Source organism: Aspergillus chevalieri, chromosome 6 (genome assembly GCF_016861735.1).
Source record: "Aspergillus chevalieri M1 DNA, chromosome 6, nearly complete sequence".
Lineage (NCBI taxonomy): Eukaryota > Fungi > Ascomycota > Eurotiomycetes > Eurotiales > Aspergillaceae > Aspergillus > Aspergillus chevalieri.
This window is the reverse complement of record NC_057367.1, coordinates 798,763-821,825: the sequence shown is the minus strand read 5'-3', so window position 1 is coordinate 821,825 and position 23,063 is coordinate 798,763. Positions and strand designations below refer to the sequence as shown.

General features: G+C 49.2%; 10 protein-coding genes across 10 annotated transcripts; 4 read left to right on the top strand and 6 right to left on the bottom strand.

The window, feature by feature from the left end:
• Positions 1-14: 14 nt before the first annotated feature.
• ACHE_60281S (uncharacterized protein) lies at positions 15-1,838 on the bottom strand (the record flags this gene model as incomplete). The annotated part of the gene is made up of 1 exon (XM_043281438.1): positions 15-1,838. One exon carries the CDS (start codon positions 1,836-1,838, stop codon positions 15-17), a length of 1,824 nt encoding a protein of 607 aa, XP_043138917.1.
• A 435-nt stretch (positions 1,839-2,273) lies between these two features.
• On the top strand, positions 2,274-4,598 carry ACHE_60280A (Zn(II)2Cys6 transcription factor; the record flags this gene model as incomplete). Its single annotated transcript, XM_043281437.1, has 2 exons — positions 2,274-2,909; positions 2,964-4,598. The coding sequence occupies 2 exons, from the start codon at positions 2,274-2,276 to the stop codon at positions 4,596-4,598; spliced, it is 2,271 nt and encodes a 756-aa protein (XP_043138916.1).
• Positions 4,599-5,071: 473 nt separating this feature from the next.
• Positions 5,072-6,346, top strand: ACHE_60279A (uncharacterized protein; the record flags this gene model as incomplete). Its single annotated transcript, XM_043281436.1, has 1 exon — positions 5,072-6,346. One exon carries the CDS (start codon positions 5,072-5,074, stop codon positions 6,344-6,346), a length of 1,275 nt encoding a protein of 424 aa, XP_043138915.1.
• A 2,031-nt stretch (positions 6,347-8,377) lies between these two features.
• ACHE_60278A (ATP-binding protein) lies at positions 8,378-10,672 on the top strand (the record flags this gene model as incomplete). Its single annotated transcript, XM_043281435.1, has 5 exons — positions 8,378-8,795; positions 8,857-9,605; positions 9,708-10,015; positions 10,065-10,501; positions 10,563-10,672. The coding sequence occupies 5 exons, from the start codon at positions 8,378-8,380 to the stop codon at positions 10,670-10,672; spliced, it is 2,022 nt and encodes a 673-aa protein (XP_043138914.1).
• A 443-nt stretch (positions 10,673-11,115) lies between these two features.
• ACHE_60277S (uncharacterized protein) lies at positions 11,116-11,403 on the bottom strand (the record flags this gene model as incomplete). Its single annotated transcript, XM_043281434.1, has 1 exon — positions 11,116-11,403. The coding sequence occupies one exon, from the start codon at positions 11,401-11,403 to the stop codon at positions 11,116-11,118; it is 288 nt and encodes a 95-aa protein (XP_043138913.1).
• A 993-nt stretch (positions 11,404-12,396) lies between these two features.
• ACHE_60276S (uncharacterized protein) lies at positions 12,397-13,373 on the bottom strand (the record flags this gene model as incomplete). The annotated part of the gene is made up of 2 exons (XM_043281433.1): positions 12,397-12,547; positions 12,616-13,373. The coding sequence occupies 2 exons, from the start codon at positions 13,371-13,373 to the stop codon at positions 12,397-12,399; spliced, it is 909 nt and encodes a 302-aa protein (XP_043138912.1).
• A 2,715-nt stretch (positions 13,374-16,088) lies between these two features.
• Positions 16,089-16,850, bottom strand: ACHE_60275S (uncharacterized protein; the record flags this gene model as incomplete). The annotated part of the gene is made up of 1 exon (XM_043281432.1): positions 16,089-16,850. The coding sequence occupies one exon, from the start codon at positions 16,848-16,850 to the stop codon at positions 16,089-16,091; it is 762 nt and encodes a 253-aa protein (XP_043138911.1).
• Positions 16,851-18,289: 1,439 nt separating this feature from the next.
• On the top strand, positions 18,290-19,456 carry ACHE_60274A (uncharacterized protein; the record flags this gene model as incomplete). Its single annotated transcript, XM_043281430.1, has 3 exons — positions 18,290-18,516; positions 18,585-19,017; positions 19,067-19,456. 3 exons carry the CDS (start codon positions 18,290-18,292, stop codon positions 19,454-19,456), a joined length of 1,050 nt encoding a protein of 349 aa, XP_043138910.1.
• Positions 19,457-19,601: 145 nt separating this feature from the next.
• On the bottom strand, positions 19,602-20,327 carry ACHE_60273S (GNAT family N-acetyltransferase; the record flags this gene model as incomplete). The annotated part of the gene is made up of 1 exon (XM_043281429.1): positions 19,602-20,327. The coding sequence occupies one exon, from the start codon at positions 20,325-20,327 to the stop codon at positions 19,602-19,604; it is 726 nt and encodes a 241-aa protein (XP_043138909.1).
• A 1,454-nt stretch (positions 20,328-21,781) lies between these two features.
• Positions 21,782-23,044, bottom strand: ACHE_60272S (uncharacterized protein; the record flags this gene model as incomplete). Its single annotated transcript, XM_043281428.1, has 1 exon — positions 21,782-23,044. The coding sequence occupies one exon, from the start codon at positions 23,042-23,044 to the stop codon at positions 21,782-21,784; it is 1,263 nt and encodes a 420-aa protein (XP_043138908.1).
• Positions 23,045-23,063: the final 19 nt, after the last annotated feature.

Genomic DNA, 23,063 nt, shown 5'->3' with positions numbered 1-23,063 from the left:
ACTCAACTCATCGGTCAGTCTACCGAGTCGTATCTGGTTTCCTCCTGGACAGGGCCTGTTTCTGCACCTAATCTTTTCACGACAACTATGCCGCCGGTCCTAGACTGCCACAGGGGCTCCGATAGCTCGCCGTTTATACATTGTTCCACCATAGTATCCGCTGCCTGCTTCGCAGACTCACGAGAAGCGAGCTTGCCGACAGCTTTGACGATCAGGTGAGTCGCCTTGCCCGTAACATATGACAGGGGAATCTTGGTGACTTCCGCGATCTTGACATCACCTGGGTCCGCACCGCGAACCACAGCCTTTGCAATGGCCCTTTGCTTCGCGTCTTCCACAGCGTCATCTTCGCTACCTTCGCTGCTAGCTAGCATAACAATGATATCCACCTCACCGATGACCTTGGCAATCGCTGCCCCTACAGCGTTTGCGGAGCCGTAATGAGGCGGGATAATGCACTCCGCAAGACCGTGCAACGGGTCCATCTGGATAATCGAGCCCCCACCGACCAGAAGTAGGGTTACCGGCTGCTCCGTAATCTTCATCTTATCGATAGCTTGCTCAAGCATCTTGCGAATACAAGCTCGGGCCTTGGTGATAACCTCCTCGGGAATATGGGCTACCTTCGACTTGTCACCTATATCAGCCTTCCCGCACGCAACCACAATATCCGTGGCTGTCATAACATCCCCTCCAAAGACCAGCGCTTTCCGGGTGATTTCGTGGCCAACCGATTCTGGGCCTACAAGCACGGTATCACCGTCTACCGTCACGATACTCCCTCCTCCCAATCCGATAGAGAGCACTTCCGGCATGGAGAATGCCGTTTTTACACCTCCAACATCGACGAAGTTTGGCGCTGGGCGAGGAAATCCGTTCGGGAGTAGTGCGCAAATATCGCTTGTAGTGCCGCCAATATCCATGACCAGGACCTGTGTGGCTGATTTTGCTTGGTGTTGCTTCGCGAGGAAGGCTGCGCCGACCACGCTGTTGGTAGGCCCGCTGGAGAATGTCTTGATGGGAAGGTTCGCTGCGGAAGTGACATCGGTCAACGTTCCGTCATTCTGGGTGAGGTAAAGCGTGCACTTTAGTTTCATCTGGGCCAAGGCATTCCTGAATGCAGTTATTGTTTTCCTCGCTAGATTCAGGATCGAAGCGTTCAGAATACTGGCGTTTTCCCGTTCCAAAAGTCCGATGCCTCCTATGGTGTGGGAACAGACAACAGATAGGGAGGGGTCCAGTCGCAGCATTTGCTTTCGGCAGGATTCTTCGTGGATGCCATCGTAGTCAACGGCGGAAAATACTCCAACTACAGCCACGGTTTGGATCCCTGCCTTCTGGATGCTTTTGACGGTTGCTTTGATCTGCTTAGGGTCCAGCGGAGCAATCTCCCGCCCATCGATCTCGAGTCCTGGGTTGGTTAGGCTCATACATGATCCATGACAACCATGCGGCGCGCCACCTACCACCAAATAGAACACCGGTCCCTGAATAATCTCCCTCGGCTTTGAGGTGAATTCCGCGAATGGAGGCACCATCCTAGTGAATGGCCCACATAATCGAACGACAGCCACTCTGCTGAGGCGGGTAGCATCTGCCAGGACGACCGCATTAATGAAATGGGTGGTTCCGATCGCGATGCTCAACACCTCGTCCCGGTTTTCGACGCGAGATTCAGCCAGGACCTTCTCGATGGCTGTGGTAATACCGGATGTGATGTTCGGGGTCGTGGGCGTCTTGGTAGAGGCATATACACGGGGTTCCGTGTCATCCACGTTGAGCAGAGCGGCGTCGGTGTTGGTGCCACCAACGTCAACCCCAATGCGATAATGAGGCATATTGCAAAGTCAAGCGTAATTCCAAGTGTCCAGGAGATTCTACGGACCTCCGAGATGTCAGTAAAGAGATTGATAATCTAGCGTTATCTGGCCCACTCTCGGCGGAACCCCGCCGGATCATACGTTTATCTGATCATCAGAGATTGATTATCCGGTTGAAGAGATGAATACATGAGCATGAGTCTAGCTAATTGATCTATTGGCAATGTTTTTGAACTCAAGGGTTGATGGTCAGGGTCAGATATACTCGTCTGTTGTATACCCACTGATATAAGATGCCATGAGCATTGTTATATATGTTCTTCTGGCCACGGGATTGTCCTCGCCACGCTCCATCTCCCAGACGCCGCAGAAAGCATTTGAATACAATATATTCGCTCTGAGATCCAATGCCAAATTGTCGGTGAACGGATGGTGTCTGACTAATTCCCCGAGATGTCGGCATTTTCGCTTACGCCCGAAAATGCCGCTCTCGTCCACGCACGGGAGAATTCCGAGTATTGTACTACTCACATCCATGCAACAGACCATATGGACATCCCTCAGCCTCGGAGACGGAGGCCAGCTCGGTCTTGCATTGAATGTCGACGGCGCAAGATTAAGTGTGACCGCAGTAACCCTTGTGGCCAATGCGTCGCTGCTCACAGTCACTGTGGCTACAAGACGTACAGTAGTGAGCGAGTCATTCAGCATTTTCAGGAACCCCCCTCTGAGCCTACAGGGTTGAGACAGGAAGCGACTACAGTCCAGAGGGGTTCTTCATTTGCCAGCAATCAGGAGAATCAAGCCGATCAATCTTTCGGGACAGAGCCCGGGGCAACAGAGAATGGACCTCGAAACGTCACTGGCAGTGAGGGTGCGCGATTGCCGAGCCAAACGGACCCTACCCTGCATGATATAGCGCAACGTTTACAGAGACTGGAACAAGGCCAAGGAGCACATTCTCTCCGCGATGTCGCCGAGACAGGCCGAGATATTCTCGCGGATCAGTCAAGATTGTTAGGGAGTTATATTGTTCTAAACAAAACCAAGGTCGTGCGATGGAGCTTCCGGATGGCCACAGCCAAACAGGTTCGTTTTCCAATACTCCCTGCCTGTCTAGAACATCACTAACCAAGTCTGCAGCTTCAATCGATTCTAGCTTGCTATGCAGAAGCCACCGGAAATGGTAACGGAACATCTTTCCAGGGCGCCGATACGAGAGTCCTCCTCACTCAGGTCAACGATCTCCTTCAAGAATGCAAGCTCCTGGCGAGAAGTACAAAGCTAGGGCGACCGAGTAGGCAGTTTTCGTCTGCAGATTTCGACCTTTTACCCCTTCCGCCTGAGCACGCCGACTTGACGGTAACGCGGTATTTTCAAACTTTCGAGCTGGTGCATCGAGTACTGCATCGACCAACCTTTCTGGCCGAATACCAACGCTATTGGAGCCATCCTGAAAGCGTGACGCTTGATTTACGGTTCAAAGTGCTCCTAGTCGTGGCAATAGGATCAAGTGTGTCAGCGCCCGGCGACATCGACCCTGGGCTGCGCCATCGTGCTCAACAATGGATATACGGGGCCCAGATGTGGCTTTCTGGACCACTGGAAAAGGACCGGCTCAGCATTACCGCTCTGCAAGTCTATTGCCTGAATATCCTTGCGAGACAAATATTCTCCGTCGGCGGTGATCTTGTCTGGATGTCGATGGGATCGTTGATCCACACGGCCATGCAAATGGGCTTGCATCGTGACCCGAAGCATCACCCGTCCATGTCCGTACTGGAGGCTGAAGCCCGCCGGAGGCTATGGGCTACGATTCTGGAGATGGCCGTTCAGTCGTCGCTGGATTCGGCGATGCCCTGTCGGATCGCCTTGGACGAGTTCGATACAGAGCCGCCTTCAAATATCGACGACGAGGAAGTAGATGGATCAACAACCACACTTGAGTCGAAATCTATGAGTGTGTACACTATGTCATCAATTCAGGTCTATTTGCTCAAATCACTGCCCGCCCGGCGTCGCATTGTCCAGATGCTTAATGGGTTGCACTCGAAGCTCCTTTACACGGAAGTCCTGGAGGTCACCTCAGAGTTAATGGACGCTTACCGATCATGCAGCAGATTCATGAGCAATAACAAGGGCCTTGGTGTCACATCCTTCCACCGGAACCTACTGGACCACCTTGTCCGCCGGTTTATCATACCTTTACATTGGTTTTTTGCCGTCGAAGCTCCAACAAACCCGTTGTATGCGTTCTCTCGGACTGCTATGCTCGACGCAGCCACAACCATCATCCATGCCGAGCCAGACGACGGCTTCTCGCACCTAATGGTTGTAGGGGGCGGTTTATTCCGAGAGAGCCTAAGAAATGCAGCCAATGTGATCAGCCTCGAGCTTATCACTCATGCAGAGACGGAGCGTCTGAACGGGACGCTACACCGCGATTCAAAGTATAGGGCTGTTATCAAGCAGGAGCTAAATAACCTAACGGCCTTGTTCTCGGAGAGACTCCGGCAGGGGGAGACCAACGTCAAGAGTCCGATGTTTTTGAGTATGATAATGGGACAAGTCGAGGCAATCGAAGGCGACATCTCGGAAGAACACGCCATTGCAAAGAGTGCGAGAGATAGTCTGGAGACTTGTCTGGTGCTACTACGGGACTGGGCCAGCAAAGTTCCTTCGCCGGTCGACACAGACACAGGAGACTGGCCACAGCTATCGGACTTCGATCTGGATTTGGGATTCGAACACTTCTTTCAGGGTAGTGCTTTTCCTTGAGTAAGCTTCTGGAAGCGTTCCGATGTCCTCCTGCTGCATTATAGATAGTTTCGAGCAACGTATCATGCTCCAAGTCCATCCGAAGAGTGATACGCTAGAGACGGCGGACACCGTACAGACAACCACACACGCACTTATATTCTTTATTTAATTGGATAACTCACGCGCTTAAGATCGGCATTATGGACAACGATATGTATTATCGGATCCCCGGATCTTGCTTGCACATGTCCGAGCCGTGGCCTTTGATTCTCGGTCTTCGCTTATATCGGACATTTCGAATACGCCGAGAAATGCCGAATCCACCATCTGGTATATAGATCATGAGAGAGTGCCCCCTACTTCAAAGCAATGACACAGCCAGGCTTCGTATATCTTTTTTGATACCGGTTACTCCTTTTCAAAAATCTATCCCAGGTAACTTCCACAACTTGGCCGAGACGTGCATGCAACCGTCCTGACCGCAGCAGACCATGACACCCTTGAAGATTCTCATCAACGGCGCCGGCATCGCCGGCAACGCTCTTGCCTTCTGGCTCTGCCGACTCGGCCACAACGTCACCGTCCTCGAACGAGCCCCCAGACTCCGTGACACAGGACTCCAGATCGACCTCCGCGGCCACGGAATCGAAGTCCTGAAGCGCATGGGCCTGGAACCAGCCTTCAAAGCAAAGTCCGTTCCTGAACGCGGACTACAGGTCGTCGACTCCTCTGGCCGCCGACGTGGCTACTTTCCCGTAAACACCTCAGGCAAAGGGCCGCAGAACTTCAGCACGGAGTACGAGATCATGCGCGGGGATCTGTGCCGCCTGTTTTACGACGCGACCCAGGACCGTGCGAAGTACTTTTTCGGGACATCCGTCAAGAGCTTTGCGAATATGGACGACGGTGTGGAGGTTGAGTTTACAAATGGCCTGACGGACCGATTTGACCTCCTGGTTGGCGCCGACGGCCAGGGTTCCATCACCCGTCGGATGATGCTGGGGTCTGGACCCCACGATGGGTTCTATCCACTTCGCGGGACCTTTACGGCGTATTTTACCATCCCTCGACCCATCCAGGACGGAGAGGACTACATCGCAACTCTGTACCAGGCCTCCGGGAAACGAGGTATCGTGACCCGGCGGCACAATCCCCACGAGCTACAAGTGTACTTCGTGTGCATTGGCAATGGGGAGGGAATCCGGGATGTCCGTCGAGGCGACGTGAAGAAGGAGAAAGAGATTTTGGCGGAGATTTTTCAGGGCGCAGGATGGGAGACGGAGGAGTTATTGCGCGGTATGATGGACGCTGACGATTTCTACTGTGAACGCCTGGGTCTTGTTAAACTCGACTCCTGGACTCGTGGACAGGTGACGCTTGTCGGTGATGCAGCCTACTGTCCCTCTGCATTGACTGGGATGGGGACGACGAGTGGGATTCTGGGCGCATACGTTCTGGCTGGTGAAATCGCGCGACACTGTGGAGAGCCCGGAAAGAGTGCGTTGGATGACACGAAAGGCCTCGTTGCAGCGTTGGAGGCCTACGAGCAGCGACTGCAACCCTTCATGGCGCAAGTGCAGAAGGGGGTCCTTAAAGACCAAGATGGGCCGTTTGACAAGCTCCTTTCCACAACCTTTGGCATCGCGATGATTCACCATCTGGCGGGACTGGCCTCCTTCTTCCAGGTCAATCTTGGCAAATGGTTTATGCGTGAAGAGATCCGATGGGATCTTCCGGATTACGAGGGGTTACACGCGCGGACCTAAGTTGTATGATAGATTTCAAGGGGGTCCTAACATTGACATGTCGATGGATCTCATAAATATAGTGGGAGAGACGTAGGGCTTGGGCCGCATTTATATTCTTAGGGAATAGGCAATTTTGTCCACTTCGAAGGCGGTTTGATTTCTATTCCAATAAAGCCATCATCCACTGTGTCATTCTCATTTAATCATTTTCAGTGTCTACTTCTCTCTCCAACCCATTCCATTCGGATTCGGTTGATCTATCTACTCCGTATATCAATAACTGTCAGAGTCTAGGGTGGAGTGGACATATGGCTCAACCAATGGAGTCGCAAAAGAGGTCTGAATTGCTGTATAAGCCCTACTATTCTGGCAATTTATGGGGGCAAGCTGACTAATTACAAAACAATCGGCAATTTAGATAATCCACTCCGAGCTATGGATTCCGACAATAACTGATGAGGATCTATCGGACAAATAGTCGGCCCGATTACCGAGGCCTGGGGATCTTTATATAGGTCGATGTTTACACGTATTTAGATAGTTAAGCACTCAAGCACTTGTTCTACGTGTGGTCACCATAGACTTCAATGTTATTCCCTTCGGCGTATATTAAACTCTCCATCTTCTGTACGCCATATAGCCTCGTGCAGTCGGATTATCGGCTCCCGATTCCCCGAACCTGAGCTACCCGCTTCAATTGGCACCTGACGATCACGTGCTTCACGTGATATGCAGGAAGTATATGTCGGAATCCATAGCTCGGAGGTGGACTATCTAAATTGCCGATTGTTTTGTATTAGTCAGCTTGCCCCTCATAAAATTGCCAGATAGGAGCTATATAGCAAGACAGACCTCTTTTGCGATTCCATTGGTTGAGCCATATGTCCATTACACCCTGGGTTCCAACAGCGTGCCCCATGTTTGCACTGTTTGACCGCCCGCCGGGCGCCCGTTAATGCCCGCTGGGCAGGCACTTAGGGCCCGTTAAAGCCCGCCGGGCAGGGGAAGACTGCCCACCGCCCGCCACGGGCTGAGCCCGGCTGGGCATGCCCAGGGCGGTGCCGAGGTCTAAGTTGGAAGCAGCAGATGGGGAAGTGACTAGTTTAGTTGGTTAAGCTGTGGGTGTCTGGCTACACTAATGACAATATGAATAGAAATAATTAAGTAATTAAATGAAAGAGCTAAAGGACTGAAATTGCGCTGGGTGATGTTGGGTGATGGCTCACCCTCTGTATTGTGCACTTAGGCCTGCCCCATATATTTTCAATTTACCAAACAACTAGCACATACGACCATAGGGTGTGGAGAACAGGGCTTCCCGCCAGGGATGCGATGCAATATCCGAAAATGGAAGTCCTCGCACTGGGGGTGCTCAAAGGGAAAAAAGCGGGTTGATTATCATAGCCCAGCCAGGCCACCGTATGAGAGAATGCACACCTCGTCGTGAATGCATACCCACCTTCTAACTAGCTAATATGTATATCCACTGATGTATACAGTCCGGGCTCCTTGGGCAATTTGGAGCCGAACACAGTGAGGAAATAGGTCAGGCAAAGCACTTAGGCCTTTGGGTAAATAGCAGCTAAAGAGGGCCCGGGCAAGCCCAGATTCTCAGGACTCCGAATGGAGCCGGGCCCTCAACTAAACATGCACCATAGATGTACTCTGTAGAATAGGTATCATGTCCCGCCACTGGAATGACGTATGACATAATCAACCAATCAACCAATCAACACACATGCTCACATTCCTTGGCGGCAACGGCGGCGGCGGTAGTATATTCCGTACGTCTTCCTTTCCAAACCATGCATCTCTAATGATCATCTTGTCCTCATCTTACTACATCCTATTCCCTGCCAAGTCCTTTTCCGATTGACTTGAAATAGTCCTGAATAGAAAACTAACACGTCTCGCTTGCCTGTATGTGTAACAAGGCATCAGCAAGCCTCTTACAGTATTGTCTGTCAGGCAGGTGCATTTCTCGCCCTTATTAGGCAGGTGCAATCCTTGTTCTCGTCAGGCAGGTGCACTTCTAGTCCTTATCTTACAATGGCCGCTGCCATCACCAGCTGGGTGCTCAACCCAATCCAGTCTTTGACAATGTCTCGACGGCGTACTCGCGAGTTATGGTGCGCTTTATCCGATGATCTTCAGAAGTCATTTCCTATGGAATGTGTTGCAGGCAAAGATAATATCAACGCTCTCAAAAAGAAGATCTGGGACCGTTCACCAGCACGCTTTGAAGATACTATCATTGACTACAGTGATCTCAAGCTCTACAGCCCTGTTGTGCAACTCAATTATGAAGAGGAGTTTGATGTGAAAAATGGTGAATTCCTACATCCACGCCGAATGATCACGTCCAACCCACTCTTCCCTGAAAGCAAGGATCCAAATGTGGATATTGTTGTTGTTGTGAGCGGAGGTGCCACTCCACAAAAACGGAAGTGCTCTGAATCACAAAATGGTGAGAATATCCCATTCTTAATGATATTTTCATGCTTATAGTTAACAATTACACATTACAGCGAATATACCTCGGAAACTGCCCATCACACGGCATCAGTTGATATGCCCTCGAGAGCATACAGTGTCAAAACTTGCGGCCATTTTGGATGACATGAACATAGTCCATGTGCGTGGAACTCCAGCCAGTGGGAAAACACGTCTCTCTGAACTCTTGAGAGACTACTATCGCAAAGAGGGAAGAAAGGCTTTCTTAATCAAGAACTGGGAAGAACTTGATTCCGAGGATCCTTGGGGCAGTCTTATTGAGCTTGTCAAAAAAAAGAATAAGGAACTAGAAGGTGTCTCCACCACTAGTTTCACTGTGACTTCATCGCAATCCGAACATGATCTCTCTTGGGTTTTGACATCAAACACTGTGATTCTTGTGGATGAGGCACAGGCGACCTACAATGATGATGCGCTCTGGAACACAATCTTCAAAGAGAGACTAACCCCTAGTGTTTACAAATTCAAACTCTGTCTTTTCTGCTCTTACGGCAGTCCAGTCACAGGCCCAGATCAAACATTCTTCACTCCAGTCAGGTTTTCTGACCAACAATGCATCTCATTGACGCCACAAAGCCAGGAAGACTCACCACCTATTGGTCTATTTTATGACAAAGAAGAGTTCAAGGATGTTGTTTCACGGTTGCTTACATTTCATTACGAAGAGAGATTTAATTTTGATGAAGGTGCCCTGGAGTATATATTTGCAGTATCAAGTGGCCATCCAGGAGCGGTGACATCCATAGTTGATGTAATTTATGAGGTATGTCCAAATGTCTCTACAATTTTTTATTAGTTGAACTTCCCCAGGGAATATTGGGCATTTTGAGAGGCCGTATTTGAGCAAAGAAGCTAACAGTTTCAGACCTATCGCCATGACATCAAGCGTGGACATATAAGGACCTTGACAGAAGATCATGTCATCTGGTTCCTGGAGGACACTGCCACAGTCTTTAAAAAGCTAAGCGTCAAGCCAGTTAATCGCTCTTTTCCATGTATATCAAGAGCTACAAATGGGATCTCCAACACATTATGCAAAATCGTGGAAGAAGGAAGTATTCCATTTGATATCAATGATCCAAGCATCAAGTTCTGTTATCAGAAAGGTTGGATTCACAGGGTAGCTCTGGATGGTGATGATATTGCAGTCCTGCCATCACGCTTACATGAAAAGTAATTCTTCTTGCATGCCCCTATTGTTATTCTGATCTGACCATCTTAGATACATCGAATATTCAATTGGCAAAATGTCAATAACCCTGCCTGCCAGATTTGACTCACTACCAAAATTATGCAAAGAGATTCTTCGCGAATTCTCCATCAGGATCTTGAGGCGTTCAGCTGAGGGCAAAAAAATATCAACTGCATCACAACCCAGACCTGTGGAAGCCCAATACCAAGATGAATTCTACAGTGGATTCACCCGTGTAGCAGGGCGAGGTGTATCAATATCCAGTGAATGGTCAAGGACCAAGGATGGTCGAGTGGATTTCTATATCCCAGAAAAGAAATGGGCGATTGAATTGTTGAGAGATCATGATAAAGTTGATGAACATATCTCTCGATTCAAGGAGGGTGGCAAATATCATGCCTGGCTGAAGGAGAAGATGATTGAGGATTGGATCATAATCAACTGTGCGACTTCTTTACCAACCAAAGGTGTGTTCTTACTCAGTGTTTAATTTAGCAGCTATGGTTTATTCCACTAACAACTTGACAGAGTTCTCTGAGCCTAAGCTGTGGCACGCTGTGTTCATCAATGATTATTCTGAATTGAAGCTGTATAACCATCAGAAAGTTCTTATGATGACTGTGCATCTAAGGAATTGACAAGAGGCAGGGATAACATGGGTTATTGTATTGTTTACTTGCATCTGTCTTTCATTGTGGTATCTCTGTTAGCTGTAACCAACTTCTCAACTTTCAAGCAATCAGATGAATTCACCTGGTTTCCTTTGTCTCGCCCCTGTGGCTTCTTCTCCTTTTCTTTATCTTCAGGGCCAATATCCTCACCTTATGGCTACCTTTTAGATTGAAAATACTATCTCGTTTCATCTACTAGGCCGAGCCTGTGGCAACAGGGTACAAGTGGAAATAGAGAAAGCAAAAGTTGTATCTGTCTTTTCTGTTCTTTCTCTTCTCCTTGTCATTGAAATTCTATTGATATCTTCCACAATATAGTCTTGCCTTGGATAAATTTGTATAAACAGTGACTACGGAGACCCAGAAAGTTCGAACATCAGAAAAGCATAGATACATACAATCCATAATGGTCACCCCTGCCGACTATTCTCACTCCAAAACGCCAAACCCACCTCAACCCTCGCCGTCCCATAGACCGCCGCACTATCCAAATACTCGCCAGCAAACTCCCTTGCCGAATTCAACCGCCCCAGCGCAAGTTCTACCGTCAGAAGATGAGTCCCATGACTAGCCGCAATAGACGAAGCATGCTTCATATCCGCGAGCGCTGCTGCGAATACGGGAGTCCTGTGCAGGGGCGGTGCATATGCACCTGCCGTTATGCGCTTCAAGTAGCTTTCGAGAACAGGGCCGAACATGTTGCCAATGAATTCTTCTAGTTGGTGGGCGCCGAGGCCGGTGATTTCGGCGAGGACTTGGGCTTCGGCGATTAGATTACTTCCATGAAGCTTATGACGAGGATGTTTCTAGAGGGACTTGATTAGATTGGTCTTGATGGTAAGTATATGTAAGGGCTGGCTGGGTTTACCCGGTAAGTTTTAGGAGGCTGGACGTTCACACGTTCTCGCCCATGTCTATGATGCTGCGTCCCATAACGTTCATTATGAGAGGTTTGACCGTATCAACTGCCTTACTAGGTCCAGATACCGCGAAGATTAGCTTTCCAGCGGCTGCTACAGGACTAGCACCGAATACTGGAGCGGCGATAAATATTGCGCCATTCTCACTGAGACGCCGTGCAGCTAGACCAGAAGTTTCTGGATGGACTGTAGACGTGTCCACGAATATCTTGTCTTTCAATGATTCACCCGCTGATAGAGCTTGATTCAGTAGCTCGATCAAGATATCATCCTCGGAGATCTTTCCTCCAGTCAGTTTGTCGCACGTGGTAAAAAGAATGCGACGTCTCTCACCATAGTGAAAATGATATCCGAATTCTGGACGACCCTTTCAAAGCAATCTTAGAGATTGTCCTTTCGATATAGTGCGGTTGCTGTAACAAAGTGGCGGCTTGTCATTTTCCTGCAAGTGTTTCTGGAGATTCAGGGACATGCTCAGCCCTATTGATCCGGGACCAAACTGGCATGCGATCAGTATACGAATATTCATAGGAGAAATTGCAACATACCCAGCCAACTTTCGGCGCAGACATTATTCTAGCCGTGTATGTGCGATTGCTGAACTTGAAAGCTTTCTGAAAGCGATTTCGAACTACTATCACAATGGATATAGAGAATCCTGCTAAATATTAATCAAACAGACAGCATGGCTGATGTCGAACAAGACGAGTGGAGCTCCACTTAGTACTCAGTGTGCCCTCCACCCCCTCAGATAAGTGAGCTCCGCACGGGTTAATCTACCCTCACAACGGGGCTAGGGTTGGGAACCTCTCCCAGCACAGCAAGCATGGAAGGCCCAATCCCCCACGGACGTCTTCGCTCACAGAAACTCTTGACTAAACTGATAAACAATGACTCACCCTCCTCGAGCAGACTCTTCGATCTGTGCACCAGAGACGGGGATCTCAGCCCATCTGATCATTCTTAATAGGAAGGCTGAGAAGAGCAGACTCCATGAGAGAGTTCAAGATTAACATGCACGATTCTGAGGTTCTTGGAAGTTCGTTGAACGTGTCCAGATGGTGACGGATATCAGTCGTCGCACGCCTCAATGCTCCCCAGATACACAGTAGAATTCCATGACTCGCCACGGTAGTCCACGGTGCTTCATAGCTTACCTGCTCCTGATCTTCACCAGAGATACATGATAGTGCACCGGACAGATCATTGAGAAGAGCAAGGATGCCTTTATCGCTGACGTGTTGCGGTACAACAGGTATCGATCGGCGGGTCGCGACGTAATTCCCTTGTGTTAGATGTGTGGAAGCGGCCATTCCAGCAATTAGGCTGTTGTCCACGATACCACCTATCAAAAGCTGATCGGGGCGGCATAAGCTGATTCTGAGCGAGGAGATAAAGAGCTCGATTGTCCTCCAAAGATGGAATTGGGGGCTGTCGCTCGTGTAGGCCTGGTCCTTGACGATACTCAAAATTGCTCGTATTGCTGTATGGGTCTGTTTATTTTGAGATTGAGTGAGGATATGAAATGCGGCCGGATCGGACGCACTCGGTGGCATTTGGTAGTAACACCGCGTGAAACCCTTTACCAAAGCACCCAAATTTGCAAGAACGCAAAACGCTGCAAATGGCGATGCTTCCAATGCCGCCAAAAGCTCCGAGTCTGGTGCTTCAGTCATGAGTTGCTGCGTAGCTATTGACAGCGAGGTCGTTGCCGGACTGCGAGGCCCATGCAAGAGATCAGTAACCATTGTGAAAGTCGAGTGCCCAAAATGCTCATTGACCCTCTGAAGCCATACTTGGGAGTTTTTGGCTTCCCATAGACTGCTTGGAAAAGGAAGTTCCCAACCAAACTCCATCGGACACATTAATGGCCGAGCATTGCAAGATGTAAACGTTTGAGAGTCCAGGAAAAATAATGCGTAGAGTGACACCCTCGTCGATTCTACATTTATACATGACATCCATCGTGAATATAGCGTTTTTGAATCGTCGACGGGGAGCTAAACTTTGAAACATCCGAAACCGGGAATCTGGCATGGAGATTTCCTGCTGCGATCAACCAATTTCACGCATGGCCTATCCAAGAATAAGCTCAAATCGAAGTACTGTGGATAAGGAAATACTAACATCAACAAGTTGTCGTAGCATCTGCTTCGCCGTCTTGAATTGGGACGTGTCACTTGTGTATGCACCGTACATGATGTATAGAAGCTATGCTTACAGGACCCAGGGCTGACGGATCTCACTCAAATTATAGGAGACCTATCCTAATGTCAATTACACTATGGCACACAGACAGGATGATCGAATTGAATACCATATGCCGAAGCTCATTTTGTCCACTTCCCCACGTCTCTCGACGCCAGTGTGTGCGAGCTTCTGGTTGAATTGAAAACAAACTACCAATAACAGCGGCAGCTTTCACCAGTAGCCTAGGCGCCGAAGACACGGCAAACGTAGGGCGATGTAACAGGGAAAGGAGGGATGGAAATGCTCGAAATAGGCTTTGATGTGTGTTTCTTCGTTATTGTTGTGACCTCTGCCCGTCAGGTTCTCATCAATGTGCATGGTACCCATGCTGCGGTCTCCGCTTTGCAGAACGGCATTGCGCAAAAAGGATGCATACGTCGGCGATAGGGACGAGGTACATTGAGGTAATTCAGTTGTGTAGGAAGAAGCCTCGACCACAATTGCATCCATAGATTCCTGGTTCATGGCCAAAGGCGGTTCTATATCGCCTGCCTGCGGGGTAGGTCCCCACGGCTCCGGCTGTGAGGTCTGGTTCGAAGATAAAAATACGTGGAAACGACCACTGTGTCGTTTGTATACATCTCTGCAAGTTATCAGAGGCGTGATTCATAAAGAACATCAAAACAACAGACCTTCTGGAGAATCGAGCCTGACATCGAGCACATTGGAAATGCTTGAGCGATGCACCGCCATGACCTGCAAGACGTCAGTTCTCGGTTCATTTTGGCGATATCTATGCATACTTACGTGCACGCTTATGCCGCTGTAGGTTCTCCTACGACAGAATAGTTCCTGCCAGAATCAATAGAAGAAGGGCGTTACACTTCGAGTAAACAACTTCGAGCACTGGTCACAGTTAAACGGGCGATCCAAATTTCTAGCCATGGTTGCAGTAGCTTAGTTGACATCTCAACTGCAATACCCCTCTTAACTATTTCTATTGATGAGTCATTTATCCAATCCATCGACAATCAATCGGCTGTCTCAAGGGCGATAGACCGCGATATCCAACTCCCACACAAGCCACCCAAAAGTACTGCAGCACCTTGTACGGGTATCTATCTAGGACTTGTCCATCGATCCGTTCGTCACCATGTCTCCCAAGAAACCATCAGAGTTGGCTACCATTGATCATAGCGACCATCTCTCATCACTCTCCCCTCATACTCCGTACACTCTAGGTAACAAAGTCTCGGAACGAGTCTATACATTTTGACCCGTGGAATGAATTGCCGTCAATGATAGAAATCCGGCCATATGGTACCGAAGCTCCTGTGCAAAATGTTGCTTTCCTGAGTGGGGAAGGCTCTGAATGGACGTCTCCGAGGATAATAGACAAGTCATCTTTTACTTCAACCCAATTATGAAGAAACTGGAAGAGAGAAGTTCTTGGAGACTGTTTCATCAGCTGATCTGCATTATTATCCTGTATGGGCGATCCTACTGACTCACCAGGTGACTGCTCGTGTACAAGTAGTAGAACAGTGCCAATAATAGTACAGGACAATAAAAAAAAAATGAATGAATGAATGAAGTCATTGGCTTCAAATACTTCTTTCAATCCTAATATTCAGGCATAGGAACCAGTCACAGCTGTACAGCACATCTATACATGAACCCCGCATCATCCCACTACTCTGCTAGGTACTTTGTTGCTGTATGCCAGAGCTCCCCATACCAAAGTCCGAGCTCCAGCTTTTCCCTTCGAACCTTATCCCCAAAGCATCTGTCTATCAGCATGCCGAGCCGGTTATTGCGCAGAAACTCACAAAATGCACAGCTAAACTCCCAGAAAGCCCAAAGCATGCAGGTTGACTGGGTGCATGTTTGGACGCGAACGTCGTCCACAGTACCTGGAACACCCATCTCGACATAGATATTGCAACCAAGTCCAGTCCTGAGCACATACAAATAAGCCCCCTTCCTAAAACAGAAGCATACTAATTCGGCGCGATCCGGGAGCTTATCGCCTATCACGCGCCATGCCTATTCGGGATGCTTCATCCCAAAAAGGAAAGTGACATGAGTGTAACAAAATGGCTTATGCATTCTTATCACTGCGTCTATTGTGTAACATTACGGTTGATGGCTAAGTGTATTAACAGAAGAAATAGAGAACGGGTAACACATCATAGCTCGTGAGTCGCAATCAAAACCAAAGCTGGGGAATAGTGCGCCGAGAAAACGAACAGAAAAGAAGCAGGAAAAATGGGCTAGAAAATTTCCAGATCCTCAAATTCCACCATTAGCCCATCCGAAGACCTCCCCAGTCCAGACCCAAACCAGGCAGTATCATTCGGGGAGCTATTGGGCCGACTAGCATACACCCCGACGTGCACGAACTTGTCCTCCACCCCGTAGAAGAACCAGGTCACTTCGCGTAGTTTTTTCCACGTCCCAGACGCAGCTCCCGGTGTGTGCGCATACGGTGATACTGAGGGTACCTGGTACCAAATCCAGAGCGAGTGGCCGATGCGCTCTAACTTGATGCGCAGCGAGTGAAGGGCCGGTGTTGTCGCGCCCTCAGGTAGATCCAACGGGGCTAGACACCAATCTGCGCCATCGGCTGTAGCGCTGACCGATGAAGCATGGACAGCCCCCGAGCAGAATTCTATCCCGGCTTTAACCCATTTACACGTCCGGGCGGGTTCGAGACGTGGTCGCATTGCTGGCGCCGTCCGACGGCCAGCCGGAGAAGAAAGGGATAGCGATTCCGGAGTAGCGCCGGTGAAGATAACTAGGCCGCCTTGATCCCATTCCATCTCCATGTCAGCGCTGACGGTGACTTCGGCGACGACGAACGAATTCCTGAGGGAGGTGAAGACGATGGGCGCGGTTGCAATGTCGCCTGTGGGAGGTTTGCGCCAGAGGTTGGTGTTGGGGCCGGCTGTGAGAGAGAAGTATTCCATGCATTGCGGGAGCGAGAATGTAGATGGGAGATTCAGGGGTGTGAATGAAGAGCCGTCGGGAGGCATTTTGGCTATATTGGTCTTTTACTTTTTGGTCGCTTGTCTGCTATATTCTGAAATTGAAGTTCGGGAGTCTGCTGACGTTTGAATTGACCCGGTCAGGCCGATTATTCAAGGATGCGACTCTGCGCAAGCAAGGGCGACAGCGTTGCAATGGGGTCCGGATGAATCACCACTATGATGAATTAGCATGCGCAGCACTATGAAGGGAAGTCGACATACCGAAGATGAAGTTTTTTTTAAAATCGCGTGTTGTATTGTTACCCCAGTGCTTGTATCGGCTTTTAACGGGATCCCGAGCTGTAGTATCCCGACGCTGAAATAGGAGACCAGGGTGTAGCAAGTCAACTTTTAGAGCAAAACGCTAGAGGATAGATTCAGCAGTTCTTGATGAAAGTAAGAACAAGGCAAGAAAAAGAGCAAGTGAGCTATATAAAGCTGCACTTGCCCCTGTCCGCGAAAAGGGAAAAAAAAAAAAAAAAAGGCCAGCCACAGCGCTGACGGCAAACGACATTAGCAAATCAAGCAAATATCTGCATTTCTTTCTTTATTCCCTTCTGCCTGCCTCTCTCATTTGCAGTTTTCTCGCATTTTTCGCCCGTGGCGGTTCCCTCTTGATGCGTTGGTCGTGCATTTCTTGGACTTTGCCCAATGCCCGTGCAATTCCTGAAAGCAATTCATTGTGCCGATAGACAAAGAGCTGAGCAGATTCGAGAGACGTATCTGGGATCATGACCGTAAGAGCGCATCGCCACCAGTCGAGCTGAACTGGAACTGGGCAGGATGCGAATGAAAATTGCCAATTCACCTGCAGCCAGGCGCAGGCGCGGGGATCACGGGTTCTAGATGGGAGTACACAAGTACTCGAAATAGGAGAAGTAAGCGGTGATCAGGGAGGATCTCCAGTTTTTGTGGTTCATGGCTGTGGCGGTTGTGGTGAGAAATGCCGGTTGCCGCTTCGGAGAAGAATGAAGCCATACAGGCCCAATTAGGCAATCCGATGCCTGGGAGTAATACACGCCTTCACTTTCACTATGTTCCAAGACCCTCGAAAGCTGTCCTGACTAACAAACTTCCAGCCTTCTGTCTATATTTATCTCAATCAACTTTCATACAAGGCATTGTGGCGGTGCGATCGTCACTCGGCTCATTCATCGGGACCCGAACATCGCAACATCAACAAAATACCGGCAGACTGTCAGGCTCCAGATCAACAAGAAACCCATAACAATCGCAGTCTAGGTAAATGGGGACAACATGAAACAATCCAGGGGAGTTCTCAACATCAATACGAATGTGCCTCGTTTTGGCCCCAATTGCACTGCTCTCAGCCTCGGGCGGATTCCATCGCGACTACAAAATCGCCCGAATCTGCACAATGGCCCATTTTTGTTTTGGAAATTGTCTTCATCTTATTCAGGAAAATAAACACTATTGAGCGCATCATGGAATCGCAAGGACTCAACGCCCACTCATCATCAGACGCCCAGTCACCATGGCAGCAAAAGGTCCAAGTGACGGCCTACGGCTTCGACGAGGCCTATCCCAAGGTCTGGCTCATCTTTGAAGCTCTCTGTCTTGTTGCGCTGCTGGGGTTTTTTGTATGGTCGTGCTTCATCCGACAACCACGGGGTGATCCGAAGAAACCCCTGCCTATAAAGGCAGTTATCGCGTCTATTCTGAGCTATTCAATGCAAGTACTCCTCTAAGCAAGGTGATATGTATACTAACCGCAAATAGCGCGAGAATGATGAACATCATAACTCTCTTCCTGGGCATTTTCAAAGCCACCGTCCAGCAGAGCTACGTCGTTGTGTCCATGCTCAACCAGATCTTCTATCTCATTGCCGTCATGCTGGGCTTCTACATCTTCTGGAAGCTTATCCAGAAGCTACTCGAGCGACTGGCAGAGGAAAAACCCAGTAAGGCCTTTGCCCTCGTGGCTATTACCCACTGGATCTTATTGGGCATGTTGTCCGCGCTCTCTGCTGCCGAATGTGCACTCTACATTGCCTTTATCACCAAGGGTATCAACGTGGGTGAAGGGTATATGAAGCTGGCATATGAGTATAACAAGGTCTCTGCGGCTCTGAGTATTTTGTGCTGGATTGCTTCGATGGAAGTTCTTGGGTGGATCATTTTTATTTTCGTCAGCGCAGCACCTGACCGGAGGGTAAGTCTTCACCTTCCTTGCTCAATTGATGCCACGCTAACTGCACCAGGCCGGACTCGCCCCTTTATCCGTGGGAAGCTTCTTCTTCTTCCTCATTAACTTCATCCTTGCCATCCTCCAAATAATCTACGTCCTTGAGCAAAATATGGCCCCGGAATACCTCGACGCCGCCAGAACAATCATCGAGTTCTTCTGCACCATGGGCATCTACACCGGTGTCCTTCTGTGTTTCCGGAAGTGGCACCATGTGCACATCAGTCCGCCGCAGAAGATCCTGGAAGCAGGTGGAGATGAGAGAGAGGTCAGCGAGGAGGACTGTAATTCTTCGCTGCGGTCGTATCATAGTATGGTGTACTCACAGCAGCAGGAGCAGCTGAGGTATTCGTTTCCTCAGGGTGCGGCATCGGCGCAGCAGGTGCATATGTATATGCCACGGTGATTGTATAGGTGATGACGAGATAAGATGTTATGTTAATTATGCTTAAGTTTGATTAATGTTTTGGCCCATCCATATACTTTCGCTCAATTTATTGGTTTCAACACCGTTATTCTAGTTCTATTCGAATGGCAACATAAAATAACAATTACTTACGAGCAACCTCATCCCGCACCTCCCTTAAACTCCTCTTCTGTTCCCCATCCTCCCCAAAATTCCCCTCCTCCAACCACCCCTCCAATCCCCCACCAATGCCCGCCTCCCACTCATCCCTCAACACCGAAAACCAAGCCGTATCCCTACTTCTCCCCTTGACAATCATATGCTGGCGAAACGTCCCCTCAAACGTAAACCCGAACCTCGTTGCCGCCCGTCGCGACGGCCCATTAAGCGCATCGCATTTCCACTCCACCCTCCGATACCCCAAATCCTCAAATGCATGCTTTAACAGAAGATAAATCGCCTCCGTCGCACCGGTCGTGCGCTGCAAAGCAGCTGAGAACATGACGTTTCCGATTTCGAGGGTTAGGTGGGCCGGGGTCATGCGCATGAGAGTTATGTACCCGATTGGCTGTGTATAGGTGAGGCTATCCTTGCGGGCGTCGATTATGGCGTAGAAGAAAGGGTCGACGGAGGTGGATTTGGTGGTTATGGCGGTTTGGAATGTGGGGAGGTCAGGGTAGGGGCCGTCGGGCATGTAGTCCCATAGCGGTGTGATGGAGGGGTCGTTTCCGCCGAGGAGAGGGAAGAGAGTGATGGCGTGGTCTGGGTTGAGTTTCTCGAGATGGACTGTTTGACCTGGGAGGGTAGTTTTGTTTGGTAGCGAGGCTGAGGTGAAGGAGACCAATGGGCCTCGAGGCCGCTCCGGCGCCATTTTTGAAAGTGATAGTGGTCTTCGAATTTTGCTTGGGGATGAGATGAGAACGCGACCTTTATATCGGTAGTCTACAATGACTGAGTTCCGGTTTTTCTGATCATATTGAACCCGCGAGTGTGATTCGACATCAACGCCGAAATCTCGTCATACATTATATCTCCGAACAATGCGCCGAATCGGGTGAGTCACTCGATTGATTTTCTTCCAGGCCGGATCGGCAGGCAAACACAAAATAAGTATATCGAGAGTAAATCAAGGACAGAAATTGTCCGCCCGAAGCTCAAAGCCATGGTGGACGATGCTCAAGCTCCCCCGGAGATCATTCAAATATCCTCATACTCAACACAGCAAGGTACAGAATGGCTGAAATGCATCAATCTTCCTCAACCCTTTCACCAGTATATACGATGCCCGAGCGAATTTCCCAAGACAGCCGAGCTCCTACGCATCCTTATGAAATGCTAAATCACCACATTCCCATACAAGAACCTTTCTGTTCACTACTCCCGCACACATCTCGTGGATATCTGTCCAGAAGCCCTATACGAGAAGATGATGCGGTTATTGCATGGAATTGAGCATATCATTCCACCGCATGATGCGCGGATTAGGGTTCTTTGTGTACATGACGGGTGTCCGGAACCGAACGAGAACAAATGGAGTTCCTAGTGGTGAATATCAAGGATGGTTGTTAAGATATTCTTCGCCTAGGAGTGCGCACTCACTGACAGGTTTCCCAATAGGACTCTCATCGTAAACATCGTGCACCTCCCATCAGGGGAGGAATTCGCTCTTGATGTTGCCTTCGGAGGAGACGGACCCATAAGCCCCCTTTCGCTTGGAAGATTCAGGAACCGCTGTGCAAAATATCGGCCCTCAGCAGGTCCGCCTCATCCACGATACCATCCCCAAACAGCAACTTGAAGCACCGAAGCTTTGGATACATCAATATCGCAATGGGTCCGATAAGGAATGGAATTCGTTCTATCGTTTCGCAGAGCTTGAGTTCTTTCAGGAGGACTTTGAAGTAATGAATTGGTTTGCTAGTGCGAAGACATTGCATAGGTGGACGGTTTTGGTCGTGCGGCTTCTTAAAGAAGGGGATTATCTATTGGTCAAGGAAAGCAAAAGAGTGGAAGTAGCAGATGTTGTGGTAGTTGGGAAGGTCATGCATGTTAATGATGTGGTCAAGGTTAACTTGGTAGAAGGACACAAACTGTTCGCTCCTTTGATTCTGAAGAATGACAACTAGAGAGGCCTTGAGGGATTATTTTGGCATTGAATTAACGACTTATCAGCATCAGGGTATCACGGGATGAGACATGAGCTTGGCTGAATACAGAAGGCATAAAATCGAGTTTGTATACATGCGTCCACGCTCACTTAGCCATATGCTGCTTTTATCTCTAACAGTAGAATGGCACCGCTTAGATACCCCCCAAAAGCGCAACCTAATTCTCACTGTTACTAGCCTCTACATTGTCATTACTAGTCCGCGGCAATGCATTCTTCACATCATCCCAGTTAGCCAAGCCGCCTTCTTCTTTAGCCTCCATCTTCATCCGAACAAACCTCTCCATCTCTCCCCTTTCCTCCGGCGTCAAAAGATACACTCGATCCTCGAGATCCCCCATCCCAAAAAACCTCCTATCGATCTTCGCCCAATATACCATATCAAACGCCCAACTCTTCCTCGCAGCATAATTAACCCAGAAGTCCCCGCTCTCCCAACTCTCCGACATATGACCAGATAACCGGTCACTTTCCTTCAGAACACCCCGTTCAATGGCCGCTTGTTCTTTGTCTTGAAGCACCTTCAAGAATGTCGGCAGGATCTGCTCGTATTTCTCAATCCAGTCGTCTAGACCATCCTCCCAGAGCTCTGGTAGTTCAAGCAAGAGCCAGAACGGAGGACTGTACGCAAATGCAGTGGGAGCCGCGTATGTGAATTCCCAATCAATAACGCCAGTCAGCTGATGGTTAACCCCTGCGAGGACGTTTCCTGGTCGGAGGTCATCGCAAAACAGCTTAAATGGACCAGCATCATCCTTACAAAGCTGATATTCACGTGTGATCTTCCGGAAGAGGCATCTTGCGATATACTTCTGTCGACAATCGTCCGCAGACTCAATAGTGTCGTTGCGCTGAGAGGACAGATGTATCATGTGCATGTTGGCTAGTGCTTGGTAGTAAGAGGATGCTGTTTTGAATGCTCCCGTGGGAAGCTGATCCGGCGAAACGCCGCCTAGTTGGACAAGCTTGTCCATGTTAAGCGTCAGTGGACGATGCTTTACCACCCATGTATCATCAAATTCATCCTCCTCGTTGGCCTTTGCGATACACCCGATCTCCGTAAATGAATGCCTCGAGACTTGAAGCATGATATCGGCCATGTAGCCATATACACACTCGAGCAACTCCTGCGAGACGTTGAGGTCCAGAATCGGCCTCTCCTGACTTGAGCGGCCGGGTATATTAAGAGAATCAATAAAATTTCCCTCATTGCTGATATGCTCCATGATAATAAACGGCCCCAGACCACACGGACTCTCCTCCTCATCCCCATAGTGTAGAACATGCGGTATAGGCAAACTGGTATGAAACGCTAGGTACTGCATTACCGCAACTTCATGCTGCACCTTCTCTTCTGGGAACATCGAAGCACCGAGACACGGAAACCGAATTACCGCTGAGCCTCCGTCTTCAAAGCGCATCTTCAGTATAAGGTTAAAC